This window comes from Poeciliopsis prolifica, unplaced genomic scaffold (assembly GCF_027474105.1).
Source record: "Poeciliopsis prolifica strain line A6 unplaced genomic scaffold, Auburn_PproV2 SCAFFOLD085, whole genome shotgun sequence".
In the NCBI taxonomy this organism is placed as follows: Eukaryota; Metazoa; Chordata; class Actinopteri; order Cyprinodontiformes; family Poeciliidae; genus Poeciliopsis; species Poeciliopsis prolifica.
In genome coordinates, this window is record NW_026562460.1 from 49,975 (window position 1) to 70,378 (window position 20,404).

Genomic DNA, 20,404 nt, shown 5'->3' on the forward strand with positions numbered 1-20,404 from the left:
TCGGGTTGCAGGAATAGCAGTCTAATTAGGGAGGCACAGATTTCCCTTTCTCCAGCCACTTGGTCCAACTCACGAGGGAGGCATTCAGAAAGCATCCTAACTAGATGCCCGAGCCACCTCAACTGGTTCATTTCTCTCTAAAACTCATTTCTGCCGTGTCTATCCGTGATCAGTTTTTTTCGATCATAACCCAAAGCTCATACCCATACATGAGGGTTTCGAGAGCTTTCTCTTTTAACTCAGCTCTCTCAGTACATTAGTGCGCACTTTGCAGCACACTTAGCAGTACAGCGCGCTTTGCAGTACAGCGCACTGCTTTTTGCAGATGATAAAGCCACCAAAAAGGATTCCTCATGTGCACCTACAAATTCTGCCCATACACGTAATGAACTGAGTCAGTGACAAAGGGCAGTTTTGCAAAGTCAAACTCTCACTGGAAATGATCACGACTTCCTGTTTTCCTTGACACAAGTTTTCCTCTCTTGGTCTCAGTGAAGGCGGACGCTTTTATCCTCTGGTCCCTCCTTGGAAAAAGCGAAAAAAGCGGACGCCTTTTTCAACTCCACAAAACATATGCTGACTGGTTGGGCTGCCTGCTCTGTTTTTGTGCTGTCATTTTCTGTATTTTTGCAGCCTTTCATTGTACATCCACCGAATCTACAAATTATGTATCTGGTTAACCACTCTCTCAATGGAATTGATCAAGAGAAGACTGGGCACAGGAGCGACCTCTTGTCCTGCGGGGATTCACCCAACGGGATACATCCTGGATTTATTCATGATAACAGGATTTCTGCTGTTTGGAACTTGCAAATAACTAGCTTATCGACAAATTTGTGACAGATTTGGCTGATCTGTCCACTTTGGTGTGGACAGAGACGCAAGTTGGATGTGAATTTTGCTGAGACTCTCAGCCCAGCTGAGGACTCCAAAACTCACTAACGAAATGGAATCGATCTTGGAGAAGTTGCTAGTTTTGGCTCAGTGGAACGACCAAACTAATTTGGACAATTGGGGACCTAAGACTTTCTGGATCTGAATTGGCTTTTTCCGTGTTGCCTTGGAAGGGCTCCATATTTCCAATCTCCTTGAAGATATGTAAACATAACGCTCCTTCCCACCTACCTTTACTGCTGGTAATGCGGATCAGACTCTGACACTGGTTGTCCAGTGTATCAAACGGTTCCCTGAGGGACACAGTTGAACGCCTTTTTCAACTCCACAAAACATATGCTGACTTGTTGGGCTGACTGGTCTGCAACTTCTCGGGCCCTGCTGAGGGTGTAGACCTGGACCGGTGTTCCACATCCAGGACAAAAACCACACTGCTTTTCCTGAATTTGAGGTTCAACTATCCAACAGAACCTCCTCTCCAGGACTCTTGAATAGACCTTACCAGGGAGGCTTAAGGGTGTGACCCTCTGTAGTTGCAGCACACCCTCCGGTTCCCCTTTATAAATGTGGAAACCACCACCCAGGTCTGCCAATCAATGGGAACTGCCCCCGATGTCCATGCAATATTGCAGAGTTGCATCAACCAACACAACCCTACAACATCCAGAGCCTTAAGCAATTCCAGGTGAATCTCATCCACCCTGGCGCTTTGCCACCAAGGAGCTCTTTCACCACCTCAGTGATCTCAGCATCAGAGATTAGAGAACTTGGCCCAAAGGTTTTACTTCCTCAATGGAAGGCATGTTGGTGGGATTGAGGATGTCTTTGAAATATCTTGCCCATTGAAGTAAAAAAAAATAAAAAAAAACCTAAATGTAATATGAAAAAAATTACAAAATATCAATTTCAAGAAAATTGTTTTTTTGTGTCTAGGTTTTTTCATTTACTCATTTGGATATAAAAAATGCAACCACGCAAGCTGCATGCCATTTGGATTGCCAGTACCTGTCAGTTGTTTCTGGAGTCCCACAGACCATAAAATCTCAATAGGACTCCTCCTTCAGCCTGATGGCATCCCTCACCAAAGGTGTCCACCAGCAGGTGTGAAGGTTGCTGCCATGACAGGCACTGACAACTTTGCCCACAGCTCCATTGAGCCGCCTTGACAATAGAAGTGTGCAAGATGGTCCACTTAGACCATCTTGACCAACAAATTTAATGTAAACACTTATTGAATTTGTTGGGAGCAGTGATGGTTCTAGAGTCTTATAACTGCTGAAGGGATAATGTGTAATACATTCTTAGTGTACTTGCAGTTCACCAGTCCTATTCCATTTTTGATACTGACAATAACTTGAAGTCCCCTTCAACTGGCCATAATTCAGGCTCAGCCCTCAGTGATGTGAACAAACGCCTTCTCTTATTGTTAATCTCGGTTTCTTAGTGGTTGCTATGATGCATGGTTTGTAATGTGTGTTTCAGTTCAACTATGCTGCTCTGGCAGACAAGTTGTTTGAGCTGGCGAGTCGCAGCAACACACCTGGACATAACCGACACAAACTCTACAGAGTCATCAAAGTGTGAGTATAACCAGAGCAGGCCGTGTTCAAGTTTTGTCAACTTGTTAAAAGGTATTTGTTCAAATAATGCTAATGTTTGATGAATCAAATTTGTTTTTTTTTCCATTCAGGCTGCGTGATCTCAGTGAAGGTACGAATCAGAGCATTGTTTGACGCAAACATCCTGTTTGCATCAAACACCATCTCACATTTCACTTCCCTCTCAGGCATATTTCCACAGGACGAGTATCCAGAGGAGGTTTCCACAGATGAGGATGATGATATGTTTGGGAGCAGGAAGAGGATGAAGCGACCAGCTCGCAATGAGGATGTTAAAGAGAAAGGGATACCAGCAGGGAAGAAGAGCAAAGCTGACACGGGTTAGTTTCTCTGTTTACGATGTCTCTCACATAATGATGTCTTGATGTTTTGGTTCCTGATGTAAATCCAAATCATTGGAGATACTCATTCAAAGCCAAAATTACTTTAAATATCATGAAATGTAGCATATCCTTTAAATCTCAACCAAGTTTGAGATTTAGTTTGTACATATTAGTTTGTGTACAAAATAATGTACACAATATGTTACATTATGTTTATGCATTCTCTTTAAGCATACCTATTTCAGAGATTCCTGATTACTGGGGCAGCTAGACGTTTCTATGGTAACCCATTGTAACTTACTCAGATTTCCGTGCCTATGTCAAGGACAGTACCAGAAAACTGAGAAGTATACTGAAGTATCCTTCAGTGATTTGATGTGATTTGATTGACAGCTGACCGCATGTGACCTTTAATGTCACATCTGACCTGTATCAGAGGGCATCTGATAGCAGACAGCTGCTGTCTTTTATCAGAGAGCTGCTTGGTACAGAGGAGTAATTATGAGTTTAATCAGGAGCAGCACAGGAACACTTTAAGTTTTGGAGAAGAATGACCATTATTAGCAGCGCTGCTCTAGGCTCATCTCTCTGAAGAACAGAGAGCTATAAAGAGAGAAACAGTTCAGCTGTGGTCAGCTTTCTGTCTGAGCTGCAGTTTAGCCAACAGTGTAAACACCAAACTACTCTTACTAAAATTAACTTGTGATGTGAATTTAAGTTTTCCTTTTATTTTTTAGTAATTTCAGGTGTGGATATTGTTTTGACTGCACCTCAATCCAAAGGGTTGCATACTTAAAACAAATCGCCAGAATGTAATTATATTTATATGTATAGTGCGGGGGTTGGCAACCTGTGGCTCTTTAGCACTGCCCTCGTGGCTCCCTGGAGCTTTTTGAAAAATGTTTGAAAATGGAAAAAAAATGGGGGTGGGAAATATGTGTTTTGGTTTAATATGGTTCCTGTAGGAAAGGAAACTCAAATACTCAGTGGGCCAAAATTTTAAATTGAACAAAGCCACGGGCCAAGGTTGAACAAATTAATCTTTTGGACCCAAAAGGTCCAACGATCCAAGGGTCCATAGACCCAAACAAGTTTTGGCTCTCACTGATGATGCGTCCCCGCCCTTGCAGCTGCAAGTTCAGCGAATTGAGGTGGCTCGAGATGTCACACAGAAAGGCACGGTAACACAGAAATGTTTGCTCCCGGAGCTCTGCTATGTCCTTCCCTTTGCTTTCCAGAAACTGACATAATTCTTCACACAGTTTGATAAATCTCTAATATTAATTTGAAATTGCCTCGCAGGCCAAATATAATTACAACTGACAAATGTGGCCCACGGGCCAGAGTTTGACACCTGTGCTATAGGAGGACAAACATGCCACAAATATTCTTAATGTTTTTCAATGCTATAAAAATGTGTAGAGTAAGTAAACATTTCAACAGAGATTTGCCTGTGACACGTTTCTTTCAGCTGGGAGGGGTAGGTGGCTGTTGTAAACAAACTGACGGGTGTGAGGTGGAAAATAGCAGAGGAGAGATTCTACAATTTTTGGACCGCATAATTTGCATTCATTGCCAATGCAGAAAGATTACCTGAATGTTTACGCTCTGCAGGCGAAGTTGTCAAATAACAAAAATACATAATTTCCAGGCTTCAGAGCACACCTTACTATAAGCTGCACCTGCAAATAAAAAAAACTGGAAACATTTAAGCTGCACCGGGCTATAAGCCGCAAAGTTCAAAGTGCGAGGGAAAAGCAGCTGTTTACTGTCCAAAAAATACAGTTATGTGGAAAGACATTTCCAGGGAAGGCGCGACATTATCTGCTGCGTCAATATTAATGTTACATCTTACATGCCCGATGTTGAAAAGCTGTCCAGTGATGTCCGTAAACAGAAGTCACATTAAACACGTCAGAACACAATCCTGTCTTAGGCATATATATTTAGTAACAAAGTGGTTGATTTTATAAATTGGCTTGTGATTTTTGTCAGTATACGACACTTGGCGATATTATTGTAACATTATTATTAACATCCTCAGGTCCGAGGATGGCTGCATTGGTTGTGTGTCAAAAGAGAAGTGGATGCTGCTCTGACTTGCATGTCATTTGCACAGAAATCAAATTTAAACAGTATTAATTAAATTTTATATACTTCACCTTTTCAAAAGGCTGCTGTTTAATTTTATAACTGCAGGTTGCGTTTTTGCACTTCATTTGTTGCCCACATAAGGGGCACGTTAAGCATGTTCCATTTTGTTGTTTTTTTTTCTATCACACACTTAATGTGATTATTTACAAAGAGCGATTCCCTGTTGAATCTTCATAATACAAATGACAAAAAAATCTTTATTGGATTTATTTAATTTCATCAAAGCAACAAAACAATACATTCATATTTTAACAGGAGGTAAACTTAAAGCATTATCATACAACAGTAATTTCTTCCAGGATGCACAGCAGGGAAAATAAACATTTTGTCATGAATGCTCATGAATGTATGCACTTCGTCATTTTGATAATAGTCTAAAATAGCTAATATAAACTCTAAAAGAGCCCGAGTTGCCTTCATTATAAGTTTTATACGAGGTTTTTAATTTTTTGCAGCTCCAGACAGATTAGTTTTTTTTTTTTTTTTTTTTTTTTTTTTGTCTAATATGGCTCTTTCAACATTTTGGATTTCCGACCCCTGGTATAGTGAAATAAACAGCTGACTTGGGTCTTATGTTTGGACCAGCATTGAATTTCTATAAGACAAAATTAAGTATCTGGATTTATTTGAATCAGAACCACAACCTGGGTGTTTGCTGAGTGTTACTGCAAAGATTAGCAGAGAGTTTATCACAGCTGCTGCTCACATTTTGCCCACATTAGGGAGGACCACTCACACACACCCACTTCTACCCGGGGTAGAGTTGAACTGCACATTAACTGGTTAGAGAGCAATTTACCAGTGGAAAACGCCCTAGCCTAATCAGGAGGTTTTTATGATGGAACAGCTAGGAGCAGATTTGAAGCATACTGGTACCATGAGGTCTAGGAATCTTGAGTTGGTAAATGAAGAAACAAGTAGCCCAAGTTTTAATTGTGATGTTATTTAGATTGCAGTGTTCTTCACTTCAGGACCTTCAGGCCATAAAACCATTCTGTTTCTGCTTCTTCAGGAAAAAAACAGAAAACACTTGACAGGCAAAGTAGCAACATAGAACCTGTAGATGCATCTGTTAATAAAAAGAAGAAAAAGAAGAAACCACACGATCACAATGCCGACTCAAGATCTGCATTACGTTCAGAAGATTCAGTAAAACAGAGTTCATGTTCCACTGCAGAGCCTCCATTAGAAGTCCAGCTGCAGCCGCTCCCCCTCACCAATGACTCTGAATCCATGGTGACAGACAGAGAGCAGCAGCTGACCTCTGCTACATCAGACATGTCCTTTGAATTACCATCTGTGCTCTCTGGTAACAAGGAGAAAAGGAAGATCCTGAAAACAGAGGCTGAAAAGGAGAGGTCCGTTTCAGCAGGGGAAGTTCATGAAGCCTCGGCCAAGATTACTGCTGGAGCTCTTGGCAGGAGCAACAAGCAACCTGCCTGGGACATGCAAAGGAATGACGATACCATAGCAACAGAGGCCAAACAACCAGGCTGTGATGAAGCATTAGGAGACGATCTAACACCTAAACTCAAGACGACAGATGCTGCTACTTCAGCCAAGAAGAAGAGTCAGAAGATGGAAGACACTATTGCTGAGTCACCACCAGCAGCAAACAGGAAGAACCGTCACAAAGAAGGGAAGGGGTCTGGCAGCCCTCAGATCACAGCTGGAAACATGCAATGCATGCAGAAAAGCATGAAATGCGTGAAACTGTTAGCTGATGACGGCGGTGCAGACCCAGAGCTGTCAGCAGGGGAAGCTGAGCTGATCAGCTCTGCAGCGAAGACCAGGAAGAGGAAGATCACTGTGGAATTTGAGTTTGAGGCAGATGAGTTGGAAGGAACTGCAGCAGTCAACAGCATATTGGCAGCAAAGAACAAGAACAAGACCAAGAAAAGCAAAGTGAACAACGTGAGTATATGAAATCATAAAAGGATTCTTGATAAGATCAGAATCAGTTTTTGCTTACTCAGAACCTCTCTGCTCACAATAAAGGGCCAGGTCATCAGGTCAGCTAATCTGGGGTGCATCCCTTGGAAATTTAACTCCATCCTCCTAGGGGACAATGATGTGCTGATTTATACCCAGGAGGGAGAAGAAAAGTAGACATTTATAACTCACCAGAATACAGAAGCAGATTTTCTATTCTTGTTCATCCTGACAGGTCAACTATTCAATCAAATTTCTAGTCAGTCTTTTTGTTTGTTCTTATGTTGCTCAGCATCTGATACAACAATAGTGTCCTCAGTCGCAGAAGTTTTGCTGATCTTGTATAAGTTGAGGTCCAACAGCATTTCATTTCTGTTGGGGATCAATTAAGTATTTATCAATTTGAATTTGTGGACACAAAGAAGGAAATTGACTTTGGTTCCACTTTACTCTCATTGGATACATTCAAAATATTTAATAAATATAAATATTTAAATGAGTATTTCTAAGTATTTTTTGTAAACATGTTTGTCTATCCATCCATCTTCTGCTTTTCCAGATTTGGGTCGGAGGGGTAGGAGCCTAATGTTCCGAAAGGTTAGAATTAACATATCGGTAACAATAATTATAAGACATCATGTCTTACAATTAGACATAATGTCTAATTGTAAACATGTAGACATCATGTCTACATGTTTACAGTAAACAATAGTCGCCCCACTGCTGTCAATTCAGCAACTTTCTTGCTACATTGAGCATCATTTCAGACAAAGAAGAAAGTGGTATTGGCCAAAATCGGGATCAGCAGGCTAGGCATTTTAAAAGATTGGTAATCGCCGATCGCCCAGAAAACTATAATTTATGCACCCCTAAGAGGAACCACTGTTTTCAGCTTGCAGACAACTAGCTAAAAAATTGTTGGGACAGCTAGAAGATGGCTAGCAGATACTAGGTAGCTGTCTGCTAGCTGTTCCAATTGATTCAGTTACTGGAGGTTTTCCAGGGATTTTGAGCTGGCTGTTTTTGTGAAACAACCATTTTACTGGAACGGAAGATTGTCTCATATAACTCCAGATAAAACAAATAGGTAAAATGTTATTGAGTGGAGTTAGGATTGATGTAGTTAAAGTCTTCCATTATTGATACCATTGATGAACCAGTTAGAGTCAGCCATTGTTAAAAGCAATAATTTTCTATTTTCAGAGAATAGTAAGTGTGTTTCACACCTGAATAGAATAGAATAGAATAGCATTTATTGTCATTGAACAGGATTCAACGAAATTTCTATTGCAACTCCCGTGCAAAAAGTCAAAATATACAATATTAAATAAACAAACACACAATAATAATAATAATAATAATAATAATAATAATATATACAACTAAAATTAACTAAAGGCACTCAACCACACCAAAGAAGAAGCAGCAGGTCCAATTATGGTAAAGTGCAGATGATGTGACAGTGCAAAGTGCAGAACAATATGTCTGTGTGTGGGTTGGTGGGGGGTGTATGTGAGGTTATGATATGTGTGGGAGGGGGCAGCAGGGAGTAATGGCTCTGACGGCTGTGGGGAAGAAACTGTTTCTCAGTCTGTTTGTTGTAGTCCGTATATTCCTGAACCGCTTGCCTGATGGCAGCGGCACAAACAGTCTGTGGCCCGGGTGGCTGGAATCCATGGCTATGGATCCAGCTCTCTTCTTGACCCGGCCCATGTAAATAGAGTGCAGGTCCGGGAGGGGGCATCCCACAATGCCTTGTACTGTTCTCACCACCCGTGTCAGTTGTTTCCTCTCCAGTGCTGTGCAGCCACCATACCACACAGTCACGTTGAGGCAGAGGATGCTCTCGATCGTTGCCCTGTAAAAGTTCACGAGCAGCCGTGAAGAAAGTCCAGCACGTCTCAGTTTCCTGAGGAAGAAGAGCCTTTGTTGTGCTTTCTTCACCAGGTGGGAGGTGTTTGTATTCCAGGAGAGGTCAGACGTGATGTGGAGGCCCAGGAACTTGATGCTGTCCACACGCTCCACCTCTTCTCCATCTATGAGAAGGGGAGTGTGACCCGTCCTCCTGGACCTTCTGTAGTCCACAATGACCTCCTTGGTCTTCCCTGTGTTCAGTACTGTCCGTTAATTTTAAACCAGAGTTTAAAATGAACTGTGGTTGGCCCTTGGTGCGGTTTCTTTTGTGTAGTTGTAAATAATTGCACCAGGTGGAGGACATGTTTGGTTCAGTTCCTGATCAGCTGTGCTGCCGTTTATTTATAGTGACCTCAGATCAACACAGCTAACATGCGTGTTGAGCTGTACAGTAAGCCATGTTGAGCGGCTTACCTTAGTCAGGTATGTGTTACATTGTGGGATCCGGTAGAGGAAACTAATAACAAAGAAAAAGCTTGAAGCGCTATGTTCAGATGATTTTACATGTATCATTATAGAGAAACAGTAATACGATTACAGCCTTAGTATCACCTACTACCTGTTCGGTTGAGGGGTTTTTCTTGTTTTTTAAACTTCTTTGTGATTATATGTTATTAATCTCGTATCATCTCATAGACACATGACAAGTAAACAGACTGGCCTGTATCCCTAACCCTAAGAAACAGAATCAACAGAAATCATTACAGGTTAGCAAACTGACTGATTTGGACCAGAGCAAATCTGCTAGAGCGGAAACATCCTCTGCTGGTGGAACAAACTCTATGTTTTACAGAAGATTTGTTAAAGTCTGTCATTAAAAAAAACAAAACATGAGTCATTTAATTTTCTTTTCCAGGTAGCCAGTGAGCGATTGACTCCCGAGAGCCTCAAAAAGAGAAATAAGAAGAAAATTTCAGGGTCTGATTTTATCATCTTTCAGAGAGAATTTTCAGTTCCACCAGCGCTGTACTGTAAGACTAACAGCAGCCCGGGTACACCTACTACCAGTAAGAAGGTAAAGAAAAGCTAAGTGACAAATGAGACTGCATCACTTTTTACAGTGGAGGGTGTTTTTTTTATCTGTTTACCTACTTAGTATAGTGTCTCAGGGACAGGTCTGCCTCCAGGAATCTTGGACCCCATGACAAAAAATATACATGAAGCAATCCAGACTTCTCAAAATACTCTATGTAGTTGCATTTTATTCAAGTTGCAGTATATAACATCTTATTGAACACTATTTTGCGTAATATTTTACAGTAACAGAAAAGAGAAATACAGCATCTGTGATGAATACAGATGAGCAAAAAGCTATCAATTACACAGTGAAATATTCCTACTTGTGGTGGGCGCCAGAAGTAATACCCGGAAGTAGGGATGTGCTATTATCATCACTTGCTTTTACAGTAACGATTTTTCCTCCTGAGTTTTATTTATTTTTTGATAAATATAAAATATACAAGAAGATGTTAACTGAAACTCAAAATTGGAATAGTTATTTTTGCTATTTTTTTCACTGTTAGCTCATTGAGAGCAGCAACATATGAATATCAAAGCGCCATACAATATAAATGAGTTTTCAGAGCAGTGTTGGTGATGCTTTAATTGTTGTGATAAAATATGATCATAAACATTTTGTTCATCCCTGAAGTAAGAGAGAAATAATTTGAAGTTTTAAAAGATGAACCGAATTTCTGCTTCTGTGTAGTTTCTGAGAACATGTGAAAACATTGAGTTTATAATGACAGTCGTTCAGTCACATGCATGGGATGAACAGATACTAACTGTGCTTTGATTCCACAGAGGCGTCTGACCTCCACATCAGAGTCAAAGAAAGTCACGTTTGGTCTGAAGAATAATAAAACTGCTGGTAAGAAGTTGCATAACAATATAACCGGTGACAATGAGTTACTCTTTGCAGTTACTCTTAGGCAGCAGGTCAACATTTTGTTCTCAGTGTTATTTTTTGAAGCATAAAAAAAGAAAATATAAGCGTTGAACAGGGCCAAGTATTGATGCCAGGAAGACAGATCAGGACATCTATTGCAGATGTTGTGAAGGTGTTACTTGGTTGCAGTGGTCATTATCTAAGTATTACTTGGTTGGCCAAGTAATACTAAAGCAAACCTTCAGCGTTCTAGTGAGTTCCAGGACTGATGTGGAAACACTGTTACTTGCTCAATATGGGAAATGTCAGCAGTTGTCTGCACAGAAAGACAACTGGAGGGTTTTTCTGCAACTCTGTAGAAAGATGATTCTGATCTATTACCAGATCAGAGCTATTTCTCTGATCTGGTAAGTGATCAGAGTGATAACCTTCCATTTTGACCAGAGTGATTTGTCTGTCATAAAATATAATCTATGACTGGCTTGTATTGGTATAAATTGGATTTATCTGGGATGGGAATTTTTCTGGAATATAAAAGTATTAGGCATATATTGTGTTACTTTTGTCAATTTACAGCACTTGTTGTGAAGTTGATTAAAAATTTAATATTTTGGAGACTTTACAAATTAGAGCGAGTCCCATCCATTCATCTTCTGCCGCTTATCCGGGGTCGGGTCGCGGGGGTAGCAGCTTAAGAAGGGAGGCCCAGACTTTTCTCTCCCCAGCCACTTCCTCCGGGGGAATCCCAAGGTGTTCCCAGGCCAGCCGAGAGACATAGTCCCTCCAGCGTGTCCTGGGTCTTCCCTGGGGCCTCGTCCTAGTGGGACGTGCCCGAAACACCTCACCAGGGAGGCGTCCAGGAGGCATCCTAACCAGATGCCCGAGCCACCTCAACTGGCTCCTCTCGATGTGGAGGAGCAGCGGCTCTACTCTGAGTCCCTCCCGGATGACCGAGCTTCTCACCCTATCTCTAAGGGAGAGCCCAGCCACCCTACGGATGAAACCCATTTCGGCCGCTTGTATCCGCGATCTCGTTCTTTCGGTCATTACCCAAAGCTCATGACCAAAGATGAGGGTGGGAACTTAGGTCGACCGGTAAATCGAGAGCTTCGCTTTTTGACTTAGCTCTCTCTTCACCACGACGGACCGGTACAGCTTCACGGCGGACGCTGCACCAATCCACCTGTTCTTCCCTCATTTGTGAACAAGATCCCAAGATACTTGAACTCCTCCACTAAGGGCAGGACATCTCCCTCGACCCAGAGAAGGCACTTTACCCTTTTTTGACTCAAGACCCACGTGTGTTTTTACTGCTTGTTTAGTTAAAATGTCTGCTATGCAACAGGCCGGTCCTAAATTCTCCATTACAGGTTTTGTTTTGTACCCTGCTCCAAAAAAATATAGGGAACACCTAAACAAAACAATATTATTCCATATCAGTCACATCTGTTGCTGTGCAAATGAAACATGCATTTCATTTGTATGGTGGAAATGAGGGGCAATTAGCAAGACAACCTCTATGAAAGAGTTATCCAGCAGATAATTTTTCTGTTCTTGTCCTTTCTGTTTAAATTTAGTTTATCACCACTGTAATGTACATTTTAATTATTTCGGTTTTACATATGTGCGGTCTAATATGATGTCATTGGAGTCGCTCATGTTGTGCTCCATCTAGCACTAAGTAGATAAATGAGGTTATGTCCTTTTTGAAAAGGAAAAAAATTAGATATGCAAAACCTGGAAGCTTGAACAAATTTTACACTAAATGGAAGCCATTTATAGAGTTTGTTGCTTCAATGTACTCTTCCCCAACCCCTGTATTCAACAACTTTGCCCTGGGCCAAGTTCGGAGTTAACACTTTTTCTTTTCAAAACGTACTCCATTGTTTGTTTTATAGTAAGAAACACAGCAATTAGCTACCCACTGGCATGAAAGAGTATCATATTACTCTGCCCGTCTGTCTTACAAAAGACACTCAGCAATAGTAACTGACCAAGACTTTATTTTAAGAAATAATTACGTGGAATTGGGTAATTTCCCACAATACACTTGATAATCTCTCGTGGCAGACTAGTATGCCACGGCACAGTGATTGAAAGTCACTGCTATAAGGTACCGGGATGAAATCCTCAGACACATTGTGCAGAGGTCCCTGGGTGCCTCATGTGGCTGAAGTGTGTCAGCAGTGTGATGATGACATTGATGTTACATCATCAGTTAGTTCAGGAGCTTACTGATGATCTAATCCAGGTCTGGGAAGAAATCCCTCAGGAGAACATCCTCCATCTCATCAAGAACTTGCCCAGGCATCATTGGGAAGTTATACAGACACATGGAGGCGCACAATATTGACCCTCTTGTAAACTTGCTGTTGAATCAACCTGCCATGTTAATTTCCCATCATATTGACTATGAATCCAAATCCAGATCTCTATGGTGCAATAATTTTGATTAACATTGACAATTATTTTCTTAATTAATTCCACCTTGTTAACTTAATAATAAAGTTTTTCAGTGAGAATATTTAATTAAGAATTAAGTGTTATTTTAGTCTTTTCTTTAATTTTGTGAACCTTTGAATTGCATGCAGTTGAAGAGTATAGCATCAAGTTGAGCTCATTGACATTTTCCTGCTTAGTCTGTAGATTAATTTTGCTGGGCAGTGGGAATCTTGTAGTCTAAGTTGAAATTGAGCTGAAATGTGAAAGTCACAGGATGTTTTTCTTTACTGTTAGTTTTGTTTTTTGTCTTTTAGAGTTCAAGAAGACTGATCGCAGCTTACTCCTAAGTCCAGAAGGTTTGTCTCGGGTGCCCTTTGACCCGCAGCAAAAACCAAAGTTTGGGGTCCTAAAGTCTCCCCCCACCACAGTGTCCACTGGCTCCAAGAAGACGTCAAAGAGTGCTAAGAAGACCCCTAACTTCTCCAAGAAGATCGGTTCCAAATCTCTGCCAAATGCATCTAAAAGACGACCTTCAGCAGCATACCTTTTTTAACTTCCTGTCGAACTGTAGACACATGTGGTCTTTGTGAACCCTTTGATACAATCTGTTTTGAATTTTGGGCTCTATTTTTGTTTATTCTACCAAATTGTTGCATTTAACCTGGTTTGAGTGACTGTTTTAAATAAAGTTATTCATTCCTTCTTTTACTTGGTTTATGGTAAATGTGTCTTTCAAGCAACTCTTTGCTGAGTTGCTGCATGTCTTTAGGAGCTGTAGTACACAAACCTGTCCACTGGGAGTCACTCTAGTTCCAAAAGTTGAACAGTTGAAAGACGCACCCTGTTCACTGCCCCAATAAGTGGTGGTTAGAGACAGAATCTCATCTGACCACATCCCTCCTTTTGTGAGAAACACATGCTCAAAATTTCCCTCAATGCATGTCATTGCCTCAAAAGACACACATTTTTTCTCTGAATTCTATACTGGTGGTGAAGAAGGCAGGATTGCAGCTGTGGCATTTACATGAAGCTGTGTGTCATTGCCACAGCAGTAAAAGGAAGAACCATGATGGTTGATGATTTGACCAAGAGGAAGGTCTTCTTTGTATGATTTGAATTGAGAAATACACCAAAGACTACTGTAGCTACAAACCATATTAAAGCCTTTGTATCAAGAGCAAAATATCTTTAAACTCGATGTGTGTGAAGGCAACTGACCCAATACTTTTGGGAATGTAATGCATCTTATTTGGATGTCAAAACTTATAGGCCAACTTATGGACAGAATTTAAATTGCCCTGAAAAGTTTAGCTGATGAGACAAAATGGATTATTTTGTGAAGATCTATGTCTAAACCACTTCACAAATGTCAGGGGCAGGAAAGTATGGTGCCCATTTGGTGCATTAGCTTTGATATATGGGCTTAGAAAGATGTCCTTGTTAAGCTTTGGCTGTTCCACTTTGATAATTTGTTTAAACCAGAAGCTGTTCAGTGGGTGCTTACAAGTCATCGACACAACATGACAGACGCTGAGTGACAACATTAAAATTGCTGTGCTATAAGTTTTGGCAGGTCTGAATCGCTGCAAAAAAAAGTTGGGTTTGTCTCCAAGATGACAAACAAAATATGTGCTCAGTTTTTATAACTTGGCTTTTCCTTGTTCTGTTTTCCTTTTCGTTTTGCTTTGATTATGCAAATATAAAGAGCCAAAGACCGAAAAAAATGCTCCACCTAGTTTGCAATCTGATGCCAAGTAACTGATGATTGATAATGTTGGTGGACGGCTGGTGACGAGCTTTGAGTCACCTCAAAGTTCTTTGATGGTAGTAAAATAGCTGTGATGTTTGATTCTGGGGAAGAAAACTAGGTAATGTTTTATAGGTTGCTTTAGCCCAAATCTAAAACAACATCCTTGGGACTCGCCCGAGTCACTAAAACCAACCTGATTCAATAACAAGTGCAAGTTGTAAAAAAAGAGGAGCGACTGTCAACAGATGTGCTCTGTGAAACTAGTTGGTGGTAGGCTGCTCAGTCTGGCTAATTCACAGGGGGAAGAAGGGTGAGACATCTGGATGTAGGTCGTCAGTGACCAGGTGAATCTCTTCTCAAAACCAGCTTAAACAGAGTTTATTTCAGTTCTGGATAGGGTAAATCCCAGCAGATTTAGGAAACTCAATTGACCCGTTAGATGGAGAGCTGGTAGCACATCTCCCATCTCAGAAGAGGAAGTAGTGACTGAGGGAGTAGAGCGTGAAGGAAGGGGCGGGGGCAGTGTCGCGGCAACAACACCTTTCATTCCCCCCTCTTTGCAGGACTGTTTTCATTGCTTTACCAACAATGAACAAAGTTTGTTTCATATTTTTCCTTAAGGAATTTCTCATTTGGGATGTGAAGTAATGAGCACCTTCATCTCTCACTTCCACTGATTTATTTAAACGTTTATGAGTCAGCAGACGTGATTAACTGCACCTAGAAGCTAACTTCTTCTATTGGCGCTTTTACACTTGGCACTTTGCGCACTTACCGGTTAATGTGCTGTTCGGCTCTACCCCAGGCAGTGAGCTTTTAGATCATACGCACTGGTCCTCATTATTGTGAGCAGGATATGAGCAGTAGCAGTTATGATCAACTCTGCTGATGTTTGCAATAACACTCAGTATTGGAAAACCTCGAGGGCCTGGTTCTGATGGACTAAAATAAGCTCAGATACAGTTAGGGCCAGAAATATTTGGACAGTGACACAGGTTTTGTTATTTTAGCTGTTGACAAAAATATGTTCAGAAATACAATTTATATATAGTATGGGCTGAAAGTGCACACTCCCAGCTGCAATATGAGAGTTCCACATCCAAATCGGAGAAAGGATTTAGGAATCATAGCTCTGTAATGCAGAGCCTCCTCTTTTTCAAGGGACCAAAAGTAATTGGACAATGGACTCTAAAGGCTGCAATTAACTCAAAAGGCCTTTCCCTCGTTAACCTGTAATCAAGTAAGTAGTTAAAAGGTCTGGGGTTGTTTCCAGGTGTGTGGTTTTGCATTTGGAAGCTGTTGCTGTGACCAGACAACATGCGGTCAAAGGAGCTCTCAATTGACGTGAAGCAGAACATCCTGAGACTGAAAAAAAAGGAAAAATCCATCAGAGAGATGGCAGACATGCTTGGAGTAGCAAAATCAACAGTCTGGTACATTCTGAGGAAAAAGGAATTGACTGGTGAGCTTGGGAACTCAAAAAGGCCTGGGCGTCCACGGAAGACAACGGTGGTGGATTATCACCGCATACTTTCTTTGGTGAAGAAGAACCCGTTCACAACATCAACTGAGGTCCAGAACACTCTCAGAGAAGTAGGTGTATCTGTCTCTAAGTCAACAGTAAAGAGAAGACTCCATGAAAGCAAATACAAAGGGTTCACATGTAGATGCAAATCATTCATCAATTCCAAAAATAGACAGGCCAGAGTTAAATTTGCCCAAAAACACCTCAAGAAGCCAGCCCAGTTCTGGAAAAGTATTCTATGGACAGATGAGACAAAGATCAACCTGTACCAGAATGATGGGAAGAAAAAAGTTTGGAGAAGAAAGGGAACGGCACATGATCCAAGGCACACCACATCCTCTGTAAAACATGGTGGAGGCAACGTGATGGCATGGGCATGCATGGCTTTTAATGGCACTGGGTGACTTGTGTTTATTGATGACATAACAGCAGACAAGAGTAGCCGGATGAATTCTGAAGTGTACCGGGATATACTGTCAGCCCAGATTCAGCCAAATGCTGCAAAGTTGATTGGACGGCGCTTCACAGTACAGATGGATAATGACCCCAAGCATACAGCCAAAGCTACCCAGGAGTTCATGAGAGCAAAAAGGTGGAATATTCTGCAATGGCCAAGTCAATCACCAGATCTTAACCCAATTGAGCATGCATTTCACTTGCTCAAATCCAGACTTCAGACGGAAAGACCCACTAACAAGCAAGACCTGAAGACGCTGCGGCTGTAAAGGCCTGGCAAAGCATTAAGAAGGAGGAAATCCAGCGTTTGGTGATGTCCATGGGTTCCAGACTTAAGGCAGTGATTGCCTCCAAATGATTCGCAACAAAATATTGAGAAAAAACTTTTTTGTTTGGGTTATGTTTATGTCCAATTACTTTTGAGCTCCTAAAATGTGGAGTGTTTGTAAACAAATGTGTACAATTCCTACATTTTCTATCAGATATTTTTGTTCAACCCTTTAAATTAAACGTTACAATCTGCACTTGAATTCTGTTGTAGAGGTTTCATTTCAAATCCAATGCGGTGGCATGCAGAGCCCAACTCACAAATATTGTGTTACTGTCCAAATATTTCTGGCCCTAACTGTATGTCATTTTATCGTATAGAAAGCCTTTGCTGGGCCAAACATAATGATAAAGACTGAGAGCAGTTGATTATTTCAGTATGCATATAAATATAAATACAACCTTTTGGATTTAGGCAATGCAGTCAAAAGATATACACCAATAGCCATGCATCCATTTTCTGTACTCCCTTATCCCTAGAGAGATAGGGAGGGTTGCTGGTTGTCTATCTCCAGTGAACGTTTTGGGCGAGAGGCAGGGTACACCCTGGACAGATCACCAGTTCATCAGAGGGCAACACAGAAGCAGACAGGACAAACAACCATGCACTAGAGAATTTAAAAAAAACAATTAACCTGACAGTCATGTTTTTGGACTGTGGGAGGAAGAGAGAAAACAGATGAATGCACAGGAGAACATGCAAACTCTATGCAGAAAGACCCCAGGCTGGGAATCGTCTTGCTGCAAGGCAACAGTGCTACCAACTGCCTCACTATGCAGCCCAGCCATGTATAAAATTTATTATTAGTTTGTTTTTAAACCAAATGAAAAATAACATCACAAGCTAATATGTAGTTCCAGGGTTTCACACTGTAGACGCAAAACAGCAGCTCCATCAGAAAACTGAAGTAGCCCAGTGGCGTATCTCAGGACCCCTGAATAGGATTGCCACCCATCCTGTAAATACAGAGTCGTCCCATATTTGGCCGTTAAATGTGCGTCTCGTATTGAACCGATACATAACTGTCCGATAGACATGAATATAATAAACACATCAACACTAAGTTTAACAATAATGGCCAAAATAAAAAAGAAATATTAAGCTCAGCTACACTGTCGTGGCGGGAACTGAAGGACCTCTGAACTCTACGGACCGACGGTGACCGTCACGGTTGTCTAGAGACGAACACGACTCAGCCGCGGTGAGCTGCTGTCAACCGGCGTCTTTTTTAAACGTCCTCTATCTGATTCCATGTCCTTAGAAGAAAAAAGGCTTTAAAAAATACAGACGTGAGTGAAAAGACGCACATTATAAGCTGAACAATTTCCGTGAGGATGGATACCATGTACATTGATCGACAAAAAAAATAAAAAATGTGTCTGTTGTGGAGCAGTGTGCTGGACAGAATGGATCAGGAGAGGAACTGCACACCCGTCACAACCTAAAGAACCAGAAATAAGCGTCTCTTCATTCTCAATCATCTCCTGAGGCTGATATGGTACAGAACATTTTACTGATTGATTCAGTTTGTCACTGTGATTTCAGTTGATTTTAGTTTGATTGTTATTATTGCTTCGGATGTTGCGTTTGGATATTTAATAAATAATAGCATTAGCCAAAATAAGTGGCCAGTTAAAGAACAAATCATACTAATAGATTAACACTAAATAGGCCTACATAAATATTTTCTACTTTACATTACTTTCCGTGTGTTTATATGTTGATATATTTTATAAAAAGTTGTTCAGTGGTCAGTATTATGTATTACTTCATTAACATTTTATGTTTACCAGTTTGGATAACCTGACTTCCAATCAATGAAGACAAAAACATACTCAGCAAAAATGCACCAGACCCAGACCTGCAGGCAAGGGGTTCTAGATGGGGGTCATTTGCTCCTGTGATGGACCGAGTTAAAACAGGAGGAGTCACAGGATATATTTAGAAAAATAGCTTTTTTAAAATTATTTTAACCCAAAAATCATAAATGACAAAAGATAAACTGAGCTCACAAAAGAGGTCAAAGAAACAAAACTGAACTGTTTGTGCAGCTAGTTAACAAATTAGCTGCACAAACAAACATAACTGACCTAACAAAGAAATGACACACAGGAGGTTATATTCTGGTTGATCAGACCAAAAAACAATATGGGTAAATAAAAGAATACAAATAACACAAAAACAAACAGTACAGCTAAGTTTGGCTAAACTAAAGACCCAAAATGAAAATCAAAATAAACTTTAAATACTAATGTTTATTTAAATACAAAACTTATCTAAACAAAAAAATCTACCAGTTCTGCTGGGATTTACCCTATCCAGAACTGAAGTAACTAGTGGTGCATTCCAATTAACATTTAAACTTTATAGCAGCATCATCAGTCTGCAACAAAAAGTCTTTTGTAAAAAGTGCAAAACTGGATTCTTACTCAGGGATTGGCTAATGTCCTTAAAAGCTGCAATGGCATCTGCTGTCCACTGAATTTTTGCGGGACTTCTGGAACCCGTCATGCCTGTTAGGGATACTGCGCTACCTGAGAAATTGGGTATGAATCTCTGGTAGAATGCAGCCATGCCAAGAAAAGACCGTACCTGTTTCCTGGTTTGTGGGAGCGGACATGATGTTATCGCATTAATTTTGTCAACTTGAGGTTTAAGAGTGCCACCTCCAATGGTGAACCTCAGGTACTGTATTTCTGTCCTAGCAAGAGCACACTTTGCTGGATTAATGGTAAGGCCTGCATAACACAGCCAATACAGGACCTCCTCCAGATGGTCATCATGCTCTTCCCAAGTTTCACTGAAAACCACAACATAATCGAGGTATGCACAGGTGAATGTTGAGAGCCCACAGAGTACCTGATCCATTAGACTTTGAAATGTTGCTAGGGGCCTGTGCAGAACAAATGGAAGGACTGTGAACTTGAACAATCCCTAGAGGGTGCGGAATGCTGTCAGCTCCTGGGACTGTTTGGTGAGAGGCACTTGCCAGTAGTCTTTAGACAGATCAATAGTTGTTAAATATCTTGCTTCCCCCATGTATTGAGGTCATCAATACGTGGCATTGGGTAAGAGTCAAATTTTGAAATGGAGTTGAGGTACCTGAAGTCGATGCAAAATCTTATCTTGCCATCCTTCTTTGGAACCAAAACAACTGGGTTGCACCATTCACTTGCTGA

The 20,404-nt window shown here is 40.9% G+C and overlaps 1 protein-coding gene across 3 annotated transcripts in view; it reads left to right on the forward strand.

The window, feature by feature from the left end:
• Positions 1–13,874, forward strand: part of LOC129353169 (ribosomal RNA processing protein 1 homolog A-like) — a 33,186-nt gene extending 19,312 nt beyond the window's left edge. Inside the window, exons 10-16 of one of the 3 annotated variants that reach the window (XM_055022397.1) lie at positions 2,377–2,474; positions 2,585–2,604; positions 2,681–2,833; positions 6,003–6,904; positions 9,693–9,851; positions 10,640–10,706; positions 13,481–13,874. In XM_055022397.1, the coding sequence (XP_054878372.1) occupies positions 2,377–2,474; positions 2,585–2,604; positions 2,681–2,833; positions 6,003–6,904; positions 9,693–9,851; positions 10,640–10,706; positions 13,481–13,719 (1,638 nt within the window). In that variant the 3' untranslated portion in view covers positions 13,720–13,874. The other 2 variants (XM_055022398.1, XM_055022399.1) reach the window with 2 other exon arrangements.
• Positions 13,875–20,404: the final 6,530 nt, after the last annotated feature.